Source organism: Sinocyclocheilus grahami, unplaced genomic scaffold (assembly GCF_001515645.1).
Source record: "Sinocyclocheilus grahami isolate Dianchi unplaced genomic scaffold, SAMN03320097.WGS_v1.1 scaffold25.1, whole genome shotgun sequence".
NCBI lineage: Eukaryota > Metazoa > Chordata > Actinopteri > Cypriniformes > Cyprinidae > Sinocyclocheilus > Sinocyclocheilus grahami.
The window spans coordinates 3,157,394-3,182,158 of record NW_015505204.1 but is presented as its reverse complement, the minus strand read 5'-3'; the positions used below and the strand labels follow the sequence as shown (position 1 = coordinate 3,182,158).

At 35.3% G+C, this 24,765-nt stretch overlaps 1 protein-coding gene across 1 annotated transcript in view; it reads right to left on the bottom strand.

Annotated features, from left to right (window-relative positions):
• The window catches only part of LOC107565061 (protein sidekick-1-like), a 214,953-nt gene that overhangs the window by 17,380 nt on the left and 172,808 nt on the right, over positions 1 to 24,765 (bottom strand). The window contains exons 23-29 of the mRNA XM_016250249.1: positions 16,824 to 17,061; positions 12,260 to 12,375; positions 8,916 to 9,105; positions 6,760 to 6,858; positions 4,052 to 4,246; positions 3,546 to 3,747; positions 420 to 523 (exon numbers count right to left, since the gene is read on the bottom strand). Of these exons, the coding sequence (XP_016105735.1) occupies positions 420 to 523; positions 3,546 to 3,747; positions 4,052 to 4,246; positions 6,760 to 6,858; positions 8,916 to 9,105; positions 12,260 to 12,375; positions 16,824 to 17,061 (1,144 nt within the window). The remainder of the gene's footprint in view (positions 1 to 419; positions 524 to 3,545; positions 3,748 to 4,051; positions 4,247 to 6,759; positions 6,859 to 8,915; positions 9,106 to 12,259; positions 12,376 to 16,823; positions 17,062 to 24,765) is intronic.

The following is a 24,765-nucleotide window of genomic DNA, read 5'->3' as shown; positions in this document are numbered from 1 at the left end:
CTGTCTGTCTGTCTGTCTGTCTATCTATCTATCTATCGTTCGTCTGTCTGTCTGTCTGTCTATCTATCTATCATTCGTCTGTCTGTCTGTCTGTCTATCTATCGTTCGTCTGTCTCTCTGTCTGTCTGTCTGTCTGTCTATCTATCTATCTATCTATCTATCTATCGTTCGTCTGTCTGTCTGTCTATCGTTCGTCTGTCTGTCTATCTATTTTATGAACATTATTTCGAGAATTTTTTGATGAGAAAATGTAGATAGAATGACAAGCTTCCATTTGTCTATCCACTATTCTATCTATGTTTTCTCCTCCAAATACTAAAAAAAAATTACTATCTACTCAGATGCTTTCTCAAATACTCAGATCCAGCACTCTAAAAAATTATAATTGACTTTGCACAACACACAGAATCTAGTATTACCGTCCTGCAGAGTGGTAACTGGTTCAGTTTCTTTGCTGAAGGCACTGTCTCCCACATCATTTGTGGCCATCATTCTAAATTTGTAAGAGGCGTATGGCTTCAGCCTACAAGAAAAGAGATGCATTTCAACTCACACACTAGATCATTCTCAAGTACCAACAGGAACCATAAGTGATGCATTTTTAGACTTCTTTTGAGAAAATCAGAGACAGAAGCTCTTGCTACAAAAGGTAAGCTATCATACAAATGCATTTATAAATATAGTCATAAGAACAGATCCCAATCTGTTGAGTAGACAGGTCTGCTCAACCCACAATGTCTTGCTCAAGTGCTTGAACAGATACCAAACACTTGAATATTTCTTGAGATTTTCATGTTTATAAGAATGGCTCATTATTAATTTATAATTAGTTAATATTAGGCAACTGCACAGATTTGTTATTGCTTTTCAAACTTTGAGGGGATGTGGGAAGGAGACACAGGGTTGTGGGTAATGTATATCAAAGTGGGCCATCAGGGAAACTTTGAGTCTGTGTGTGTGCGCATGTGTGTGAAGTGAGCAATTAGGGATTTGAGAATCAGCACTCTGAGGGTGCTTGTATCGTTGTGAGTGTTTACGTGTGTGTGTGTGTTCATAATTAGGGCGTTGAAGATGAGGACTGTTAGTGGCATTTCTGTTTTAATAGCTGGAGGCATTTACTCCTCTGAGAATCAAGATGGTTTGAACACAAACATCCTCTTGGTTTAAAACACTCGGTTCATGCAATTATGAAAAATGCGTGTGTGACAGAGAAAGAAAGAAATCGAGACCAACTGAAGCAAAGCACTGTAGCAGCATATACACAAACTATACAGGAAATAAATGGTTGAATAGGCAAGTATCAGTAGGCCCATTGCTGTACAAAGTATGGAAAAATTCAGAATGTAATAATCGACTCTCTGAAATGAAATGAAATGAAATGAAGCAGGAAATGAAGTGGTCCTTCACTGTGGTCCATAAAATAAAAGCTGACTTATTAAATATGATGAAATATATCATTCAAAAGGTTTGGGATCAGTGAGATTCAGTAAAATGTATATTTTAAATAAATGCTGTTCTTTTAATATTTCAATTCATCCAAAAATCCTGAAAAAAGGATTCCAAAAAATATTATTAGCATAATAAATTGATTTCTGAAAGATCATGTGACACTGAAGACTGTAAAATTCAGCTTTGCCATGCCAAGAATATTTTAACATTTAAAATTAGAATGTAAAATATTAAAACTTTTGTATAATATTTCAGAGTTTCTGTTTCTATTTACTGTACTTTTGATTAAACAAATGCAGCCTGAGTGTGTGTGAAAGGCTTCTTTCAAATATCCTACAGGCTCCAAACGTTTGTAATGTACAATATAACGGTAATGTACATACATTCAATTACATTAAATACAAATTGAAATTCATATTCAAATTTCAAAATTCAATTCAGCCATTGTCTGCATTCTCAAATCAGCATACAGTGTATAGTAGCAGTGCAAACTACTGTATATATTGCAGAACTAGTGAGGGTAGTACAGTTGTACTCCAAGCATAGTGATTGTTTTTTTGTGATTCCGGTACACGGTAAATACATTTACATTTATTCTGGCTCTGTGCCACATTAAATAGTCTGTGCAAATGCATTTTTGCGTGTTATCCATGGTGCTTCAGACTCATCTTCTGTGTCTCCTTTGCAGTCAGAAGATGGCTTACGATGAGTCACTGAATGTCAGTGAAAGGCATATGTGGGTAATTAAAAGGACAGGAATGTGGGTTGTGGGTAATCGAGTGGTACTGAATGCAGAAATGCTCCCATGGTTCCATTACAAAACAGGTTGAGATAGATGGTGTTACGGGGAGGCAAGTCCTTTAGCTCGATATATTCTTCCCCTTAATGCAAGTGGACATTTAGAGACGTGAACGAAGATGACAGCATGAATCACACAGGTGATGATAAGAAGAACGAACAGGCAGGGTGAAAGAATATGAGCTAGTGCTGCAGTTCTGGAGGATGGAGAGCAGAAAACATGTTAGTGAGCGGGTGGAGCTGAATGGATGTGTGATTAGACATCAGGCCACCCGATGGTCAGTCTGATTATGATTGCACTCTCTCTCCCTCTCCCTCTCTCTCTCACTCTTGCTCTGTCTGACGATTTCATTCTCTTTTTTATTCTTAATGATGTCTCATCAGTGTCACTGCATGTCAATAATATAAAATGCCCTACATGTTTTGTGTAATTTCACTCTTTTAGTTTGAAGAGCTTTGTTTGATTCAGTCCAAAAGGTTGTTTCAATTTTAACCCTTTTCATTCTCACCCTGACTCTTTCACCCAGTAGTCGTACTGTGGGATAAAGTGATGGAATCAATACCATGGGACTAAATCGTTATTATAATTGTTATTTACATAGCTCAGAGAATAGCATTGTGCATATCCCAAAAAATTTTATAACATTTTGATGGTACGTTTCTAAAAAAAAAAATGTTTATTGCAATGGTACCATGCCGCAAAAAAAAAAAGTGCACATGTCCATTAAAAATGCACATGCCCCCCCCTATAATTGCTATATGCACATGTCCCCCCAAAACCTATAGTATTAATGTGATAAAAAAAACATTGCCATGCTACTGCTATGGTGTACGTAAAACCAAAACCAAAAACAAACAAAACAAAACAGTCTAGAAAAACTGCCAAAAAAACAAGGTACTACCATGGTACATGTCCTAAAAAAACAACACATACTGTCTGTATGTAAACAAAAAACAAAACATGCCATTACCTATGTTCAAAAACAAAAAGCATGGTGCTAATATGGTCCAAAAACATGGCATTACCCTTTCAATCATGTCCAAAAAAATGATTTTGTTACCTCCTTGTTGTGCAATATAAAATATTTGCTTATTGAATTATAGCTTCAATTATTTCCACGTCTGCATATCCCAAACTTACAACGAGCTCAAGCGTACCTCCATTCTGTGTATTTTAATGTCTTCTGTCTGTCAGAGCTAAAGTATATTATGCTATAAATAGTGACTGTTCTTGTACCAGCCGTTGGCCTCACAGGCAGTTATGACTAATCAGAGAGAGATATGTGCGCGTGTGTTACCTATCCACCTCCCAGGAGGTGTTATTATGACGGATGGAGGATGTGTGGGTCTTCCACTCGCCGTCTGGCAGCTCTAATGCCTGCAGGGTGAAGTAGCGCACTGGGGAAGAGCCGTCTCCCCCCGCTGTCCAATGAAGTCGCAGCTTATGAGACTCCACCCCTTTCTGAGGCACGGTGAGCCGTCGAGGGTGCTGTGGCCGCTCTGTGAGACATGTGTAATGAGTCACTGCTAGGCATGTGCATGTGTCACAGACCTGGCTCGCGGCTGATTTTGAGCTCAAGTTTAAATGCAGTCAGCTCCGAAGGGCCACATGCTGTTTTGACAGTATGCTTTATCAGCTGACATTCGACTCAGACAAACTGACTCCACGAAACACGAGCGTTTCAGTGAGTTTTTAGCCTTAGTCACATCCAATTTGTCACTGTTAATGTAAATAAGTCTACAGTAGCCTAAGTAGTGAACAATTTGATAACAACACAATTGAACATTAAGCCTTCAAACATACCTCTTTTTTCTGTCGTTATGACTATGGCCTCCTCCGGGGGTCCCCAGCCCTTTTGAGTGCGCGCTGTGATTTGGAAAACATACGCCGATTCTGGAATCAGTCCTGTCACTGTGAATTGACGCGCGTTGGATCCCACCTCAACCGTGGTAAACTTGTTGGGGTCGTTGATATCCAAACGGTAAGAAATTTGATAACCTGCAGTAACAATGCCATAATTACATCAGAACTGCTGGAGTACATTGTTTTTTATTAAGAGCCCATCGCTAACCCAACCCAAAAAGCCCAGAGGGGCCTATGCAAAATCCTCTGCTTTTCCTGAGCTCTCTCTTTTGATGGTTTTTCTTTTTCATTTTTTTTTCTTCTTTTTTTGTGTTACGCTAGAGGCAGAAATCAACTTGAACACTTTTTTCCTCCTTTTCTTTGCTGTTTCAGAGTAGCTTTTGCCCTGGAAATGGAGAGAAGGAGGCAAAAGGACAAAAATTGGCCAACAATCAACTGTTCAGGCTTTGTATTTTCCCTCATCTATCATGGTAGAGCTGTGACCCATGCCTGGTGGTTCGGTACTCATTTTTTTAATGTCTGGGTTGCCGTGGAGAGAGCAGTAAGCCGTGTAATTGGTCAGATGGTCGCCCCTTCGGTCAGGCACATTTTATTTGTGCGCCCTGTTACCACAGCAATCACTGATCCCTAACCACAGGACACATTACAGCAGACACTCAACGCTATAAGAGAAGGAGAGCAGGAGAGACCATTACAAAAAGAAGCATGGTGCTACCATAAATACCATGTTTTTGGGACACTTTCATGGTGGTACCAGTCATATTCTATGCGGTAAATTAAGGTACCATTTAAATATAATGGTACATTAATATGGTAACAAATAAAAGTATACATTTGATATTAAGATGTTGTTTGTTTGTCATTAATACACAATGAATTTTGTGTGTGTGTGTGTAAATGAAATAAATATACACTATGTTTCAAAAGTTTAGGGTTGGGATGATTTTTTTTAATGTTTCTGAGAAGAAGTCACCAAGGCTCCATTTATTTGATGAAAAATACAGTAAAAACTGTAATATTTATTATAATCTTATTTAATATAAGATTTCTATTTTAATAGAGTTTAAATTGTAATTTATTCCTGTGATGCAAAGCTACATTTTCAGATTTGTGCAGCAGCAGTATGTCTTAAATACTTACAGCACCGTATCACCATATGCATTGACAGTAGCAAGTTCCTGTACTTGCTTGCAGCAGCAGCAATAATCTACAACTACAGCAATAACCAACAGCAGCAGCAATTCAGCAGCAGCAGCAGCAGCGTAGCAGATCTATTCCGCCAAGACCAAATACATTAACATTGTCATATCCATTACCAGAGAATTGTCATGCTAGAAAGAAGCTAAATCTCCCAAAATGTCCCTCTGGAATGTTTCTATTTATGTTTATTTCTTTACTGATATGTCAATTAAATCCAACTGTTTTCAACATTGATAATACAAATGTTTCTTGAGCACCAAATCAATCAAATCAATGATTTCTGAGGGCTCACAGGGATAAATTGCATTTTAAAATACTTAAATTATTTAAAATATATAAATTACATTTTAAATTAAATAAGATATATTAAATTGTAAAATATTTTACAATATTATGGTTTACTGTATTTTTGATTAAATATGTTGAACAAATAAACTAAAATAAAATGCCGATCCCAAACATTTGAACAGTAGTGTATATATGGAAGAAGTAAAAAAACAGTAGACAAAATTATTACTAAGTAAAATAAATTACAGATTAAAATGCTTAAAGGTGCACTATGTGATTTTTGAAAAACGCTTTTGGACCAAAACACACTTGTAGCCAATCAGCAATAAGGAGGCGTGTCATGCAGTGATAGAGAGAAGAGAGCGCTAAATTTGAGTGCACAGGAGGGATATTAGCAGATCGACTATAGACAGAGAGATGGCAGATAAAAAAGAGGAAAATATCAGAGAAACAAAACATTACAAAGAAGGGTTACGATCAGGCAAGAGGTAGGACCCGCGTAAATATCGGAGCAGCTTTCCAGCGGTGGAGAGAACTCAAGGAGGCAAGGCAAGGCAAGGCAAGTTTATTTATATAGCATATTTCATACACAATGGTAATTCAAAGTGCTTTACTTTGTTTTTATTTGATTTGATTATTTAAAAGAAAGTAAAATAATCATAAAAAAAATTAGTGGGAAGGCCTTGAATCGGATGCCGAGGTTGCGTTGTTTCTTCTTGATAAGTGAGTAACGTTGATTTTAATTAGTTTCACACAACTTATCCGTGTTGGCTTTTGTTTGAATATGCTTGTGTGTCATCTTCACTTGTTTCCGCAACCATCGTTGCCATAGTTGTGTACGTACAAGTGGGGCTGAGATTTCAAAATAGGGGCGAGGTGTTGGGGTATGGGCCTGTTTGTTTTGGTGCTTTCAAATATCAACATCGTTTGGCAAAAATCACTTAGTGCACCTTTAAATCATTTTACATTTGCATTTTTATCATTAACATATTATATTAAATCCATTAGTTATTAAATTTTCTATGCAGAAAGGTTTCCTTTTAGGGTTAATTATTACAATTAGCTTTATTTAAAAACAACAGAAGTCTGTGATATGTTTTCATTTATATGGCTAGGTAAATGTGTGTGTGTGTGGTTGTGTAGCGTTTATGTTCTCTTACCCATAATGATGCCGTTTGGCTCCGAGGGAGGTTGCCAGACAACCCTGACAGACGTGAGACGCACCTCTGGAAACACCAACCTTACAGGTGGACCAGGAACTGGAGAGAAGAGAGGGAGGGAAAGAGGGAGAGAGGATACATGCATTTAAAACGGATTACTGTAGCATACATTCTGATTTCTTGTAATGTAGCACATATTTCAAACACTTCAAAACATCTGTTTGTGGGGCCAAGCTTTTATCTCGGCCACGATAAATATGACATTTTAATCTCTTCTCACACACACACACAAAGTCTCCTTGTAAACTTCTAATTCCTTAATTCCTTAAATCCATAAATTTAAATATTAGTGTTTTATAATCCCTCATCAAACACATTTAACTCTGCCAGTGGACACTAGGCCAACAGCGCTGGTAATCCACTAGTTCTGATATGTGTGTGTGTGTGTGTGTGTGTAAGTGTGAGTCAGTGTGTGTAGAGAAGAATCACATAGACATTCCAGTATCTGGTATCCCTGGTATCCCTGTACATTTCCAAATGAATGTTGCTCCATTGAGCCGATTAAGAAAAATGACAGAAAGAGGGCATTTGTCATTCTGCTGGCAAGACTCCACAGTCCACATATGAACACACTCGCTCATTTCAGAGGGAACGATGGCAGCTTACTTCCCTTGCCGAGGAAATATATTGCATACATGCGAGTACATATTTCTGAGAGAAACTTGCCGAAGGAAATTTTATTGCTCAGAGGTTGCTCTTTCATAGCTCAGGAGACTTAATGAGGTTCCCACTTGGTTGAGTCTCATGAAAACTGTCAGATAATGCCTGTGTCATATTTCACTTCAGATTTAAAAGAAGTCTATTTTTTTCATTATGACATATAGCTTCATGATAACTAAGCACTTTTCCCCTCCAAATTCTCATTACCATAATCTGAAAAACATCTCATTCTCATTACTGCAATGTGAAAAATAATGGCATTTAAATTTAATAATATATATATTTTTTAAATATAGAAATACTTAGTGTAGTAAATATACAAAATAATATTTAATCCATAGTACGAACATTCACTGAACTTTTAATAATTACAAAAAATGAAAATAAAATAAAATAAATTATAAATAATTACAAAACATAATTTGTTTATATAATTATAAATACAATAATTATTTTTTTTATTATTGAATAATTTAAGATATGCTTAATTACATTTTTTTAATATAAAAATGTGTGATTGATTTATTGTATTACAACAACATTTTTATTATGGCCTATCACAGCACTGAGAATATAATTATAAATAAAGTAATTGTATATATTATAATAAATATAGTAATTGCATGTTGAATAATTTAAGTTATGCTTATTATTTTTGTAATTAAAAATGGGTGATTATTGTATTAAAAGTATTCTTTTTATTATTGCTCATTACAGAACTGAGAATATAATTATAAAAAATAATAAAATAGTCGTATAAAATATACAATAATTTAATTATAAATACAATAATTAAAATCATTTTAGTAATTGAATAGTAATTTTGAATAATTTAGGTTAAGGCTGACAAACAGGAGACACACATGAGATACTGGAGACTTGTTCTCAGGAAAAAAAAATATCTGAAATGTGTAAGGATTTCGCAAGTTACCCTTTAATGTCATTTCTGTCTGAGAACAGATTGAGATCTCATAAGTGAATTTTAAGTGAGCTGGGATAAGAAAATCGAGCGAGTGAGAGGTGGTTCAGACAGGTGACTCAAGCAAATGCAGTAATGCAGGATGGGGTTTCAAGCAGTGGGGGCACCATGAGGCCAGGCAGGTGTGTGTTTGTCTGTGTCTGGAGCCACGTGGGAGGTAATGCCAGTCTGAATGTCGGGCACAGCTGGAAACCACCAGAGCATGAAGTAAGGCATAACTATGAGCTACCATTATGAATGTGTGTGTGTGCGTGTTTACCGGTGTGTGAGTGTGTAAAGGAACATCTGCTAAATGGGTAGCTTTCACTCAAAGTCTAATTTTGACCCAATGTGTGTGTGAACATTTATTTTTGCTTTTATTATGCATGTGTGATTTGTCATAACCAGTGGGAACGTGTGAAGAATTAGATGATGCGTTCTGTTCAGTGGCGATGCATTGATTTTATTGGTTGCTTACCATCATCCTTGGTTCTCTCAGCTGTGGGGGGCAGGCTGGGTGGTCCATCTCCGACACGTGTAAACGCGAGCACCTGAACCTCATACAAGATGAACTTGCTAAGGTTTTTTAAAAGCAGCAAGTGAGTCTGGTTCCCGTTCACCAGCTGGACCTGGGGAGCCCGCTCTGAATCTTTTTCTTTGTACAAGACCTAGAGATAAAAGGAAACAAGGAAATATAGGTCACGTAGAAACAGTTTTGATGTGATATTGAGTGTTGGAATGTCCTAAATTCAACAACAACCGTACAGTGTGTAGTAATGCTTGCTAATTGCTAATATTCTATACACACTATTCATACTTAAGGTTAGGGATTTAAGCAAATCAGATGCTAAAACAGATCAGAATATTATGGCCACATAATTCAGTTAAATTCAGTATTCAATTCGACTTTTAGTGCTTGTTTACAGGAGTGACAACTGTTTTCTACAATGAAATGAATTGCTGAAAAATGTAGACAGTGACAACCGCATTTACAAAACTTTTATGCAACGTGTTCCAAACTGAACAACTAGCTGTTAATGACTTATTTAAACACATATCAGAGTTGTATCTCTTTCCTGCATGCACAGTGAAAGAAATCACCGGGAATGTGGTACATTTGAACTCAGTAGTGCTGCCAGATCTTGCTATTAAAAAAAGAGCAAATAAAAGCAAGTCTGTAATAAACTTAAATCCAAAGTTATTATCTGGGAAATAAACCACATACCAATATATCACAACTTGCACCTGCCTCCTTTATTAACTCTATTAACTGGATCAGTTTATGAGCCAAGCCTAAAGATGCTTAATAAGTGTCTCTTATAATAAGTGGACCTTCCAAAAATACATAAAACACAGCGGCTCTGTCAACGGTGGTTTAGTTAAAATCATCAAACACAGAGAGTCTTTGGTAATATTACTTTGGTTAAAAATAGAGGATACCAAACGTCATAACAAGTCATACACTTTCTTACAGTAACCATTGTGTCAATCATCACAATTTTAAGTGTGAGATAATTTAGGGGATTTGCTCCCATATTTAAATGTGATTGTCACTCCTGAAACTTTACAGTGTGTATGTGGCAATAAAGACGTCGAGATGAGCTCTTTTGATTTTGGGGAAGTACGCAACCACACAGCAACAGCTCACAACACTTGAGCATCTTTTGCACATGCAAACATCCCTGTTTCTTCAGATAAAAACTACACAAAAAATCAAGTTCAAGTTTTGCCTCAACTTAGGTCCTGACTTTAGAAGAGATCAATAATTAATTGTGTTATTTCATTTCCCCCCCACTTTTTACAGTCTAAGCATTTTATCAATTGGCTTCTTCCGACAGTGTGTAAAAGGAAAAACTGTTTCAGCAGTTTCATGATCTTGCATCATGTCACTCTACACATCCTAAGCAGAAAATGAAGAAAGCCTTATACAAGCAACAGTGCACATGGGTTTCAATATCTTCATACAGTTTATAGATGTGCTCAAAATGAACTCAGTACGAACTATGTTCGGCTGAATGTATGTGCATTAAAGCATGTGGAAGAACTTTTGTAGATGTGCATATCAAGAGCTCTTTGTGGTATAAAGTGCCTTTGGTGGATGATACAAGCATTACATTAGATGTGTAGAAGTGTACTGCATACACTTTTTTGCTACGGTGCTTAAGAATGGTTCTGCTATGTGGTTGTTAGGCTGTTCTGGATGGTTTCGTACTTTCCCACATCAAAAGAGTCCACCTCCAAATATCTGCATGGGGATATGGCTCAGGTTCCTCCTCCTTCTACTTATTCTTTTTTACACTTGTGAAATGTAGGACAGGGACTTGGCACCACCCATCGATTGTTGATTGGATGAGAGCAAATCTGAATGTAAGCTTGCTGTCGATTTTGGATGAGCGGGGTTTAAGCTGACTAAATTACTGGAGAATATTAAAGCATGTGGAAGAACTTTTGTAGATGTGCATATCAAGAGCTCTTTGTGGTATAAAGTGCCTTTGGTGGATGATACAAGCATTACATTAGATGTGTAGAAGTGTACTGCATACACTTTTTTGCTACGGTGCTTAAGAATGGTTCTGCTATGTGGTTGTTAGGCTGTTCTGGATGGTTTCGTACTTTCCCACATCAAAAGAGTCCACCTCCAAATATCTGCATGGGGATATGGCTCAGGTTCCTCCTCCTTCTACTTATTCTTTTTTACACTTGTGAAATGTAGGACAGGGACTTGGCACGACCCATCGATTGTTGATTGGATGAGAGCAAATCTGAATGTAAGCTTGCTGTCGATTTTGGATGAGCGGGGTTTAAGCTGACTAAATTACTGGAGAAGTCTGGCATACGTCACCAGAAAGATGTCTGTTCTTTTGCCAGAAGATTGGGTTTTGACATTTTGATGAAACATTACAAGGTCAAAATATTGTCTATAACTAAAATATAGGTCTATAACATGCATTTACAAAATAAGTATTTATTTTAATTTCATACCGACGTTAAACATATCTAACTCTACTGATGGGGGGAAAAAAATCCAATTTTTTGAAACAACACAAATATCTATAGTAACATATTAAACATGTATAAAAGATTTGAGAAAAAAAAAGATAAACCTGCAATTTCAGCCTAATAAATTATGCTGTCTGTTGTATATAATTGGTCTCAATGAAAATAGTTAATTAGTGAAAATACTCACTGACAGTCTGACCAAAAAGTATTGTCTATAACTAAAATATAGGTCTATAACATGCATTTACAAAATAAGTATTTATTTTAATTTCATACCGACGTTAAACATATCTAACTCTACTGATGGGGGGAAAAAAATCCAATTTTTTGAAACAACACAAATATCTATAGTAACATATTAAACATGTATAAAAGATTTGAGAAAAAAAAGATAAACCTGCAATTTCAGCCTAATAAATTATGCTGTCTGTTGTATATAATTGGTCTCAATGAAAATAGTTAATTAGTGAAAATACTCACTGACAGTCTGACCAAAAATGACAGGTTTGCAGGTATGTTAAAAGGAATACTGCACCCAAAAATGAAAATTCTGATGAAGTTGTCAGGTTTTAAAAATATTGGACCCCACTGACTTATCTCACTATATAAACAAAAAAACACTGAGCAAGCAAATAGTTTTGTTTGTTGAAACATTCATTAAAATATCTTCCCAAGCACTGCTATAAAATAATTCCAGTTAGACGTCTCCATATACAGTAGAAATTCACCCATCTGCAGTGTTTTGGCAGGCAGGACTCTCCAGTCAAAGCTGTGGGGGATTTTAAGGGTCTTAAAGCATTCTCTTTGATATAGTAACCGTACCTTGTAACCAAGGATGTGTCCATTCTTCTGGTGTTCATGGACCGAACCCCAGGTGACCAATATACTCGTGGATCTCATTGCTTCTGCGCTCACATTTTCTGGGGCACCAGAGGGAACTGAAAACACACCCATATAAATAGCCATTTTATACTAAAGCAAAAACCTACTCAAGGCCATGTGTTAGAGTGATTTTGCAACACTTAAAGGCTGTTTTTCATCCTATTGGAACAATAATAAGATAAAAGACTCCAATTATCATTAATAATAATATGAACAAACAATTCCACCAAGTGATACAGCTCATTAGCCTAAGGCTGATGTCTTACCAGCCGACTCTGAACAATTTATTTCGGTCAGGGATTCACATCTACTCAGTATTTTTGCTGAAATCTCACTCCTTTCTATTGGAAGGAGAAAATAAAATTGGAAAATAAAAATGGAAAAGAGGGCTTACAGCTTAAACAACAGCCTCTGACATTTCTCTCTGATTCGCTGTCATGTGAAGCTCGCCGAATTAAGAACAGGAGAACGGTGTGAGCATAAACACTTGTAATGGACTGATTTAAGATACAATTTGAAGGGGTAACTTTACCCCGTGAATGTGTGTGATGTGTATTTGTTCCTTCAGGGCTTGCCGGCATATGTTCATGCGCAGCTTCAGTGAGATAAAGATTTTCATTTGCTAAACGAAGCGACAAAGGCACTTTCTTATTCTTTTAGTTATTTAGGTGTAGGAGTCCAGCAGAAAAAATGTGTTTTAGTATTTCCTAAGGAAAATGATCCGAGCAAGTTTGTCAGTTCTTCAGTTTGATAAAAAGTTAAAGGGATTGTTCACCCAAAAATGAAAATTCTGTCATGTTGTTCCAGACCCGTAAGACCTTCGTTCATCTTCAGAACACAAAGTGAGGTATTTTTGATGAAATCTGAGAGCTTTCTGGTCCTGCATAGACAGCAATGCAACTACTACGTTCAAGGCCCAGAAAGGTAGTAAGGACATCGTTAAAATAGTCCATGTGACATCAGTGGTTCAACTGTAATTTTATGAATTACAATGAAGCTACAAGAATAAAGAAAACAAAAATAACGACTTGAACATGGTAGTTGCGTTGCTGTCTATGGAGGGTCAGAAAGCTCTTGGATTTCATCAAAAATATCTTCAATTTTGTTTCGAAGATGAACAAAGGTCTTACGGGTTTGAAACCTTTGAAAAGTTTCGAAAACATATGAAATCCACAAATGTCATGAAAAAGTTGTGGACATTTCTATAGTCAATGTAATTTTCTCTAGGTACACTACTGTTCAAAAGTTTGAGGTTAGTATAATATTTAAAATAATAATAATAATTCATTTTATTTATAGGCGCCTTTCATGGCACTCAAGGTTGCCTTACAAGCAATCCTAAAAACCATACAACCATAATCCATACAATAAAATAAATTAGAACATTCATAAACATTGATCCACATATATGCAGTCAAAAGTAAGAGTTTTAAGACGAGATTTCAAATTGTGAAAACTATCGCTATTGCGAATGTCCTGGGGAAGAGCATTCCACAAATAAGGGGCAGTATAACTAAAGGCCCTTGACCCCATACTGCTCAAATTAATACGTGGTTGAATCAGAAAAACAGATGAAGAGGTTCTCAGGGTGCGTGCAGGAGTGTAAATTTGGAGAAGATCAGAAAGACAAGAAGGAGCAAGATTATTAAGAGCTTTGTAAGTAAGAAATAAAATTTGGAAATTGATATGATATTTGTCGGGGGGCCAGTGCAAATGGCAAAGAACTGGGGATATATGCTCTACGAGAGGGGTTTTTGAAATTATCAGTGGTTCAACTGTAATTTTATGAATTACAATGAAGCTACAAGAATAAAGAAAACAAAAATAACGACTTGAACATGGTAGTTGCGTTGCTGTCTATGGAGGGTCAGAAAGCTCTTGGATTTCATAAAAAATATCTTCATTTGTGTTTCGAAGATGAACAAAGGTCTTACGGGTTTGAAACCTTTGAAAAGTTTCGAAAACATATGAAATCCACAAATGTCATGAAAAAGTTGTGGACATTTCTATAGTCAATGTAATTTTCTCTAGGTACACTACTGTTCAAAAGTTTGAGGTTAGTACAATATTTAAAATAATAATAATAATTCATTTTATTTATAGGTGCCTTTCATGACACTCAAGGTCGCCTTACAAGGAATCCTAAAAACCATACAACCATAATCCATACAATAAAATAAATTAGAACATTCATAAACATTGATCCACATATATGCAGTCAAAAGTAAGAAAAATTGTGAAAAAATTGTGAAAACTATCGCTATTGCGAATGTCCTGGGGAAGAGCATTCCACAAATAAGGGGCAGTATAACTAAAGGCTCTTGACCCCATACTGCTCAAATTAATACGTGGTTGAATCAGAAAAACAGATGAAGAGGTTCTCATGGTACGTGCAGGAGTCTAAATTTGGAGAAGATCAGAAAGACAAGAAGGAGCAAGATTATTAAGAGCTTTGTAAGTAAGAAGCAAAATTTGGAAATTGATATGATATTTGTCGGGGGGCCAGTGCAAATGGCAAAGAACTGGGGATATATGCTCTACGAGAGGGGTTTTTGAAATAATTCGTGCTGCTGAGATCTGTACCAACTGCAGCTTATGTAGGAGTTTTAAAGGGAGAACAAAAAGTAAAGAATTACAGTAATCTAAACATGACGAAACCAAGGAATGTACAAGAATAGCAGTGGTATTTGTTGTTAGAGAAGGACGAAGATAGTTTATATTTCGTAAGTGAAAATAGGCGGATCCGACTGTTATTTTTTGAAAAACAAAAATAATAATAATAAAATAAAAAAAAGTCTCTTATGCTCATTGGGACTGCATTTATTTGATCAAAAATACAGCAAAAACAGCAACACAGTAAAAAAATTAAATAAATAGTTTTCTGTTTCAATATATTTTTAAATGTAATCCATTGCTGTGATTGCAAAGCTGAATTTTCAGCATCATTACTTCAGTCTTCAGTGTCACATGATCCTTTAGATATCATTCAAATATGCTCATATTTGTTGCTCAACTAGCTTTTATATTTATATATAAAAATATATATTTATATTTATATATATATATATATTTTTTTTCTAACAATGTAAAAGTCTTTACTGTCACTTTTGATCAGTTTAATGCAAAACAATTCCTAATAGTATCAATTTCTTTAAAAAACAACAACAAATACTGACCCCTAACTTCTGAACAGTAGTGTATGCTCAGTTCTAGTTTATGAGTGTGATCTATAAAATAAAACCAAAATCATCAGGAAAATTCATGGAGAATCAAATTGAAATCTGTAAGGCTTTTATATTTATATATAAAAATATATATTTATATTTATATATATATATATATTTTTTTTCTAACAATGTAAAAGTCTTTACTGTCACTTTTGATCAGTTTAATGCAAAACAATTCCTAATAGTATCAATTTCTTTAAAAAACAACAACAAATACTGACCCCTAACTTCTGAACAGTAGTGTATGCTCAGTTCTAGTTTATGAGTGTGATCTATAAAATAAAACCAAAATCATCAGGAAAATTCATGGAGAATCAAATTGAAATCTGTAAGTGGTCACCGCCAAGGCCACAAGTGCCCGCCCCACCAGCTGCCTCTGATCATTTCAAACTTTCTAGATGTTGTCTAGGGGTCGGCAGGATCATTAACTCAGCAGGGAGTCGCTGGAGCTGCTAACACCCACCCGCTGTTAGATGTGGCCTCGGGCACAGACTCCATCAGAGTCTCCAACGGCTATGTAAATGATGCCTACGACTAAAAATCGGCTAGAGGGGCGCTGGCTAAACTGTGTCTGTTTAGAATTGCTAAGGAATGCAGCAACTCATGGCATTAATCTAAAAATGAACTGACATATCTTTATAAGTATATCTGTCCTATACTTTAAGCTATCTGTCTTATAACACTCAAATAAAATGAAAAATGATCAAAATAGAAATGTGACCGTAATGCATTAACACAACGATGCTTAAATTAACATAATTCATTTGGTTACATACAAAACAGCAACTACGTTTTATTTCTTTTCCTCGCATGCATGACATTAAACTTTGAAACAAACTTCATTGATCATTTATTTTGATTGTTACTGCCTACGACTAAAAATCGGCTAGAGGGGCGCTGGCTAAACTGTGTCTGTTTAGAATTGCTAAGGAATGCAGCCACTCATGGCATTAATCTAAAAATGAACTGACATATCTTTATAAGTATATCTGTCCTATACTTTAAGCTATCTGTCTTATAACACTCAAATAAAATGAAAAATGATCAAAATAGAAATGTGACCGTAATGCATTAACACAACGATGCTTAAATTAACATAAGTCATTTGGTTACATACAAAACAGCAACTACATTTATTTCTTTTCCTCGCATGCATGACATTAAACTTTGAAACAAACTTCATTGATCATTTATTTTGATTGTTACTTTTTTTTTTTTTTATCAAAAGTGGAGAAGCTACTTCTAAAGCAAGCATGTTTTATGGAAAATATTGTCACCTGACTCTTTAGTTTTGCCCAGCACAGGACTGCTCCAGGGTCCAGGCCCGATGACATTGAAGGCCTGAATGCTGAGCTCGTACTCCGTCCACTCCTCAAGTCCCTCCACCGTCGCTTCCCGAGACAAGCGCTCAGAAACTGTCTCCATCCGGGGCTGCCCAAGCCCGTCTGCTCTCTGTGCACGTACCTGGTAACCCACGCTTTCAGGATTTCCGTTATAAGCTGCCTCTGGAAGCGGCTACAAAACATGAAGAGGAAAAACATTGGAGCAGGACAGACTTTGATAAACCTATATCAAATAAGAAGATTGCATTAGATAGCAAAAAATAGAAATAGATCTCCAGCACATATTTTAAATAAAACATTTCCCCAAAACAATACTGATTTACTGTAAGTTATTAAAAAAAAATCCATAAATATATAAACATATATTTTGTTTTCTAATGTAATGAAATTAAATTAGATACAATACTGTTCAAAAGTCTGGGGTCAGTAACATTCTTTTTTTTTAAAGAAAGAAAGAAAGAAATAAACTATTATTTTATTTGGTAATAACCCATGAAATTGATAACGTGTCAATAAAAATGTTTATATGGTTACTAAAGATTTCTATTTCAAATAAATGTTGCTCTTTCTATTTACCAAAGAACGTATCATGGTTTCCACAAAACATTAAATAGCGCAACAATTAAATAAAAAAATGATAGTAATAAGAGACGTTTCTTGAGAACCAAATCAGCATATTAGAATGATTTCTGAAGGATCATGTGAAACTGAAGACCAGAGTAATGATGCTGAAAATTCAGCTTTACCATCACAGGAATACATGACATTTTAAAATACATTCTAATAGAAAACAGTTATTTTAAATTGTAACAATATTTCACAATATTACTGTTTTTCCTGTATTTTTTATTAAATAAATGCAGCCTTGTTGAGCATAAAAGACTTCTTTCAAAAACATCCTACCGACCCCAAATTTGTGAACAGTATTTTATTAAAAAATTTAATAAAAAACGTAAAACTTTAGTTGTCCAAACACATTTCGGCCAATTATAATGGAATAGTACTGAAATGTAAAGGTGCAACAGGTGATTGTCTTCAGAAACATTTTTTGTTATGCTGGTTGAAAGTCTCTTCACATCCCGATAGCAATCATTAAGTTAAGTGGTCTAAATGTATTTATCTGCATTTATTTATTCTGTGGAAGGCGTAAGACCAAGAAATGTTCGTCCAATCAAAACGCTCGGTCCGAGCATTTTAATTGGCTTTTCTACCTGCCTGTCAAAGTATGTATTAGCATACCTCTGCACACCTTGTTCGCGCAGACAGGATACGTCATCATCAGCGTGTTACGCACGCTGTGCAGACAGAGCGAGAATGGCAGACAAACATCAACAACCAGATCTTCCTTCCTGGTATTGTAGTACTTTTAAAGTTTTCTCACCGGTGAATGACTCATGATGTATTTGACACAGTGTTTTGCATGTCTCGCTTAGTTAACACACCCGATTCAGATAACCAGCTCATTAGAAGTGAGCTACGTGCATGAACTGTGTTCCGATCGATATGATCCCTACACAGTGTTCATTGCTCCCTCCTCTCTGAGCAGGGGAAATCCATTGAAGTTTACTTCACTTCGGAACATTCATTCACGGATTTGCGCTGCACAGCGTCTTCACACACAGACGAAACTTACTAGAGAAGTGTGAAGTGTGACATAATATACCTCTGTAAATAAATACTATTTACTCCTGACTGGAATTGGGAACCACTGATGTAGCCTATTGTAGTAATGTTGTTTCTGGTATTCAGGTCTGTGAGCGTATATGCGTTCAGGGGGCGTGGCTTTGGACGGCGATTGCAGGGAGGGTGGGACGTTCGCTATCAGTGCTATCAGGCTAAAGTTAGCATTTTCCAAGATCTCCTACTGCACCTTTAAGGGTTGAAAATGTTTAGCTAATTTTATGCACATTGATCTTACTCAACAGGAATTAGAAATAAATGTTTCATGACTCATCCCGGTGGCTAAGTTCTACGATGATCTGGATGAATGAAAACCTTCACAAGCGTCAAATTGTGTGCAGCAAACAGAAAGGAAGTTCTTTAATCTCCTCATAAACATAAATTAAATGACATTTCAAATTGGCTGTAATGCAGCTCCCTCGCCTGCTTTAGCTGTGCATTGCACATTGGCACACGGCTCAGAGACATTTTCCAGTGTCGGATGCCAAGAGTTCGCACATGGTTGCTCGCCTAGTACTTTAATGCACACTCGAAACCTTACGATGTTCACAGCTTCAGTACGTTGACTGCTTGAAAGTGTTTCTATTAAAATGCTTTTGGCAAGCTGACGGATGCTGATGTAAGTTTCTTCACAGGCATGGGCCAAATCAATGTTTCAGTCTTCACGGTCTCCACAATAAGCTGCTAATCTTTAGTTGCTTGTAATATCATGTTTTGATATATGATTGTCTATATTAATTTGAGTTTTTGTCCACCTACAACACGTGACAAGCTTGTTTCACTTTGGTTTCTTTTCTATTTGGTTACTAGTGGCTAGTGAATAAAATACTATGGAGTTATTTTTGTCTTTTTTATTCAATCAAACATAATGTGCTTGAGAACAAAACTAATTATAGTGTAATTAAAAAAATTAAATAATGCAAATAAAAACTATTTAAAAAAAAAAGTTATTTTTTAAATTACAATATAATTTTTTGCTCTCAAACACAGTATGTTTGATTGAATAAAAAAGACACAAAAGTAAATCCATACAACACCAGCATGGTTTAGTAAATGAAAACTAATAAGTGTTGTTTTCTAAATACTTCTGAAGCTCAAAGCATTTCCACAGCAACTCTCCTCATTAAAGACATTTAACACTTAAGAAACTTGGGTTGCTTGGTAAATGATAAATGGTAAAAAAATATAACCTTTTCTTCAATGCTACATAGAAGCTTTAGTACGAGAGTAATAAATGACTATCCATAAAAAGGGGTTAGAGGTTACTGTTTTCGTTTTCAGCGCTTGTGAAGTACTGCATTAAGCACTATTATGTCCTGAGGGTCATTTTTTCAGCACCAGCACCCCACAAATGTGTTACAACGACCAGCGGAGGCTTTGCAGAAGCCATTTTTTAGATTAAATGGAGTCCTGTCTTATGAAATGACAGCCTTCATGTTATGTGCCTCTACAACTCAAATTCTTCGATCGCTCTTCAGGCTTTGAAAAGGTGAGAGGGGAAAAAAGGAGAACTGAAGGAGAAAATAACAGCAATTACATCTGATACTGACAGACACTATGGCTCCTGATAGCAAAAAACAGACAGGAAAAATAAGCTGTCAACCTCTTCCAGTATATCCCTCACCTATTAAGTGTGCGCACAGAAGCGCAACCAACAGTATTTGTGTCCATCTCTGCGTGTGTTTGAGTATGCGTAAATCGCTGGATTTTTATGAGGGCTCCAAGTTTTATAATAACGTTCACACCAAATCCAGAACCACCCCCTTTTTTGACGCAACAACACAAACTTTTAAGCGCTTTGGTTCTTATAAATGGCATATGTTATCTGGGGGAATGTATAGGGAAAAATACTACAATTTAATAATATAATATAAATTAATAAATCAAAACTTTTATGAAATTGATACAAATTAATATGAATATATAGTACTGTATATATTATATATTAATTTTTATAATTAATGTTTTTTTTTCTGATGATAATCATAAATGGTTTTATAAATTTTATAGAAAATTAAAAAACTACAAAAAAAATCTTAATGCCGAATGTATGTCTGCTGTGTACTTCATCAAAAAAAATGGCATTAGAGTTGTTTATTACAAATTGTTCATTTTAATAAACTGATTCAAAACTCAGTTTACCAATTTGTTTGTGTCATCAAAGAATTCCTGCATGGCATTTTAAATGTATTAAAATGTTTTAATTAAAAACTCAACGTGGATATTTTGCCACATTTTTGCAATGTTATGTAGCAATGTGCATATAAATGAAAATAATTCAATATTGTAAAAATGTTAAATATTCCTTTAGTGAAAAGTATGGAAAAAAAGACCTTTTTATTATTTTTAAAATACTTTTTTTTATTATTATTTTATATTTTAGATCCTGCATTAAACTGTTTTGATGTTTGGTCAAAATGATGGTTCACTCAGTTTGGGGTGTATAGAAATATACATTTTATATTTTAAAATGTTATTTATAACTGTGATGGCTTGTTTGTTTGTGTTTATCGTCATGCCAGCTTCTGTGGCTATTTTCAGCAGCCAAATGTCAAGAGTGTCATTAGGTTCTTTCAGAAATCTAATTCATCTTTGCTAAATAAGAAAGTATAAATTTATTTCGTTCTTTCAAAAAAAAAAAAAAAGTACTGACCCAAACTTTTTAACAGTATAGTGCAGAACACAAAGTCACATTTACATGAAAACTAGGGCTGTCATCGCTAACACATTAACGCATGCGATTCATTTTACAATCCTTAATGCGTTAAAATAATTTAACACAATTAATGCAAAATTACTAAATGCTAAATTCTAACCCTTTAACCCAATTTTGCTTCTCTGCTTGCGATCAGATCATTTTAAGCCGCTAAACTCCGGGAACGTTTTCAGTCCAATGATCCAGTAAGCGAATGCATTCAAACAATCCGTCCAAAACAGCGCTAATATAAAGGAAACCAGGCTGATTTTATCAGAGATTGCAGAGAGAACAGAGCCTCGCGTTGGGTTTTCAGTGAATTATTAATTCCAGTGTGTTTGGCTTTTAAATACGAGCTCTGTCATATTCTGTGATCGTCTCTGAAGAGCGCGAGCCCTGACTCACACGTCGCACTGTGTGAAATACAGACTGAACGGATTGCCAACACATCCCACTGCTGTATGGCCAGATCAGACGCAAACTACGGTTTCTCTGCATGTATGAGTGCTCTTGACGCACTGACCGCACATTGTATTTATGCACAGGCACTTCCGTACATTCACGTTGTTTCCACACACATTCACGAATGTTTCGATTTGTCATGTTTATGTTGCTGTGTTTAGTTATACGGAATGGATCCGTGTACTGTAGTAGATGCAGTCAGCAGGCGGTTAGTTTAGGTATTTTTTGGCATCTCCATGTGGTCCTGTTCAGTTTCGCAACTTGTCTTCTCTAAAATGTAAAAAAGCTCTTTGCTGTTGCACTGTACACATACTATAAAATTCAGATTTTTTTTTTCTTTCATATGTGCTTATATGGGCTCCTTATATCTTTTGGTTCTTTGGTGTCCTTTTGGAGTTTCTTAGTGTCCTTTTTGGCTGTAATGCAGCTCCCTCGCCTGCTTTAGCTGTGCATTGCACATTGGCACACGGCTCAGAGACATTTTCCAGTGTCGGATGCCAAGAGTTCGCACATGGTTGCTCGCCTAGTACTTTAATGCACACTCGAAACCTTACGATGTTCACAGCTTCAGTACGTTGACTGCTTGAAAGTGTTTCTATTAAAATGCTTTTGGCAAGCTGACGGATGCTGATGTAAGTTTCTTCACAGGCATGGGCCAAATCAATGTTTCAGTCTTCACGGTCTCCACAATAAGCTGCTAATCTTTAGTTGCTTGTAATATCATGTTTTGATATATGATTGTCTATATTAATTTGAGTTTTTGTCCACCTACAACACGTGACAAGCTTGTTTCACTTTGGTTTCTTTTCTATTTGGTTACTAGTGGCTAGTGAATAAAATACTATGGAGTTATTTTTGTCTTTTTTATTCAATCAAACATAATGTGCTTGAGAACAAAACTAATTATAGTGTAATTAAAAAAATTAAATAATGCAAATAAAAACTATTTAAAAAAAAAAGTTATTTTTTAAATTACAATATAATTTTTTGCTCTCAAACACAGTATGTTTGATTGAATAAAAAAGACACAAAAGTAAATCCATACAACACCAGCATGGTTTAGTAAATGAAAACTAATAAGTGTTGTTTTCTAAATACTTCTGAAGCTCAAAGCATTTCCACAGCAACTCTCCTCATTAAAGACATTTAACACTTAAGAAACTTGGGTTGCTTGGTAAATGATAAATGGTAAAAAAATATAACCTTTTCTTCAATGCTACATAGAAGCTTTAGTACGAGAGTAATAAATGACTATCCATAAAAAGGGGTTAGAGGTTACTGTTTTCGTTTTCAGCGCTTGTGAAGTACTGCATTAAGCACTATTATGTCCTGAGGGTCATTTTTTCAGCACCAGCACCCCACAAATGTGTTACAACGACCAGCGGAGGCTTTGCAGAAGCCATTTTTTAGATTAAATGGAGTCCTGTCTTATGAAATGACAGCCTTCATGTTATGTGCCTCTACAACTCAAATTCTTCGATCGCTCTTCAGGCTTTGAAAAGGTGAGAGGGGAAAAAAGGAGAACTGAAGGAGAAAATAACAGCAATTACATCTGATACTGACAGACACTATGGCTCCTGATAGCAAAAAACAGACAGGAAAAATAAGCTGTCAACCTCTTCCAGTATATCCCTCACCTATTAAGTGTGCGCACAGAAGCGCAACCAACAGTATTTGTGTCCATCTCTGCGTGTGTTTGAGTATGCGTAAATCGCTGGATTTTTATGAGGGCTCCAAGTTTTATAATAACGTTCACACCAAATCCAGAACCACCCCCTTTTTTGACGCAACAACACAAACTTTTAAGCGCTTTGGTTCTTATAAATGGCATATGTTATCTGGGGGAATGTATAGGGAAAAATACTACAATTTAATAATATAATATAAATTAATAAATCAAAACTTTTATGAAATTGATACAAATTAATATGAATATATAGTACTGTATATATTATATATTAATTTTTATAATTAATGTTTTTTTTTCTGATGATAATCATAAATGGTTTTATAAATTTTATAGAAAATTAAAAAACTACAAAAAAAATCTTAATGCCGAATGTATGTCTGCTGTGTACTTCATCAAAAAAAATGGCATTAGAGTTGTTTATTACAAATTGTTCATTTTAATAAACTGATTCAAAACTCAGTTTACCAATTTGTTTGTGTCATCAAAGAATTCCTGCATGGCATTTTAAATGTATTAAAATGTTTTAATTAAAAACTCAACGTGGATATTTTGCCACATTTTTGCAATGTTATGTAGCAATGTGCATATAAATGAAAATAATTCAATATTGTAAAAATGTTAAATATTCCTTTAGTGAAAAGTATGGAAAAAAAGACCTTTTTATTATTTTTAAAATACTTTTTTTTATTATTATTTTATATTTTAGATCCTGCATTAAACTGTTTTGATGTTTGGTCAAAATGATGGTTCACTCAGTTTGGGGTGTATAGAAATATACATTTTATATTTTAAAATGTTATTTATAACTGTGATGGTTTGTGTTTATGTGTTTATCGTCATGCCAGCTTCTGTGGCTATTTTCAGCAGCCAAATGTCAAGAGTGTCATTAGGTTCTTCTAATTCATCAATTCATCTTTGCTAAATAAGAAAGTATAAATTTATTTCGTTCTTTCAAAAAAAAAAAAAAAGTACTGACCCAAACTTTTTAACAGTATAGTGCAGAACACAAAGTCACATTTACATGAAAACTAGGGCTGTCATCGCTAACACATTAACGCATGCGATTCATTTTACAATCCTTAATGCGTTAAAATAATTTAACACAATTAATGCAAAATTACTAAATGCTAAATTCTAACCCTTTAACCCAATTTTGCTTCTCTGCTTGCGATCAGATCATTTTAAGCCGCTAAACTCCGGGAACGTTTTCAGTCCAATGATCCAGTAAGCGAATGCATTCAAACAATCCGTCCAAAACAGCGCTAATATAAAGGAAACCAGGCTGATTTTATCAGAGATTGCAGAGAGAACAGAGACTCGCGTTGGGGTTTCAGTGAATTATTAATTCC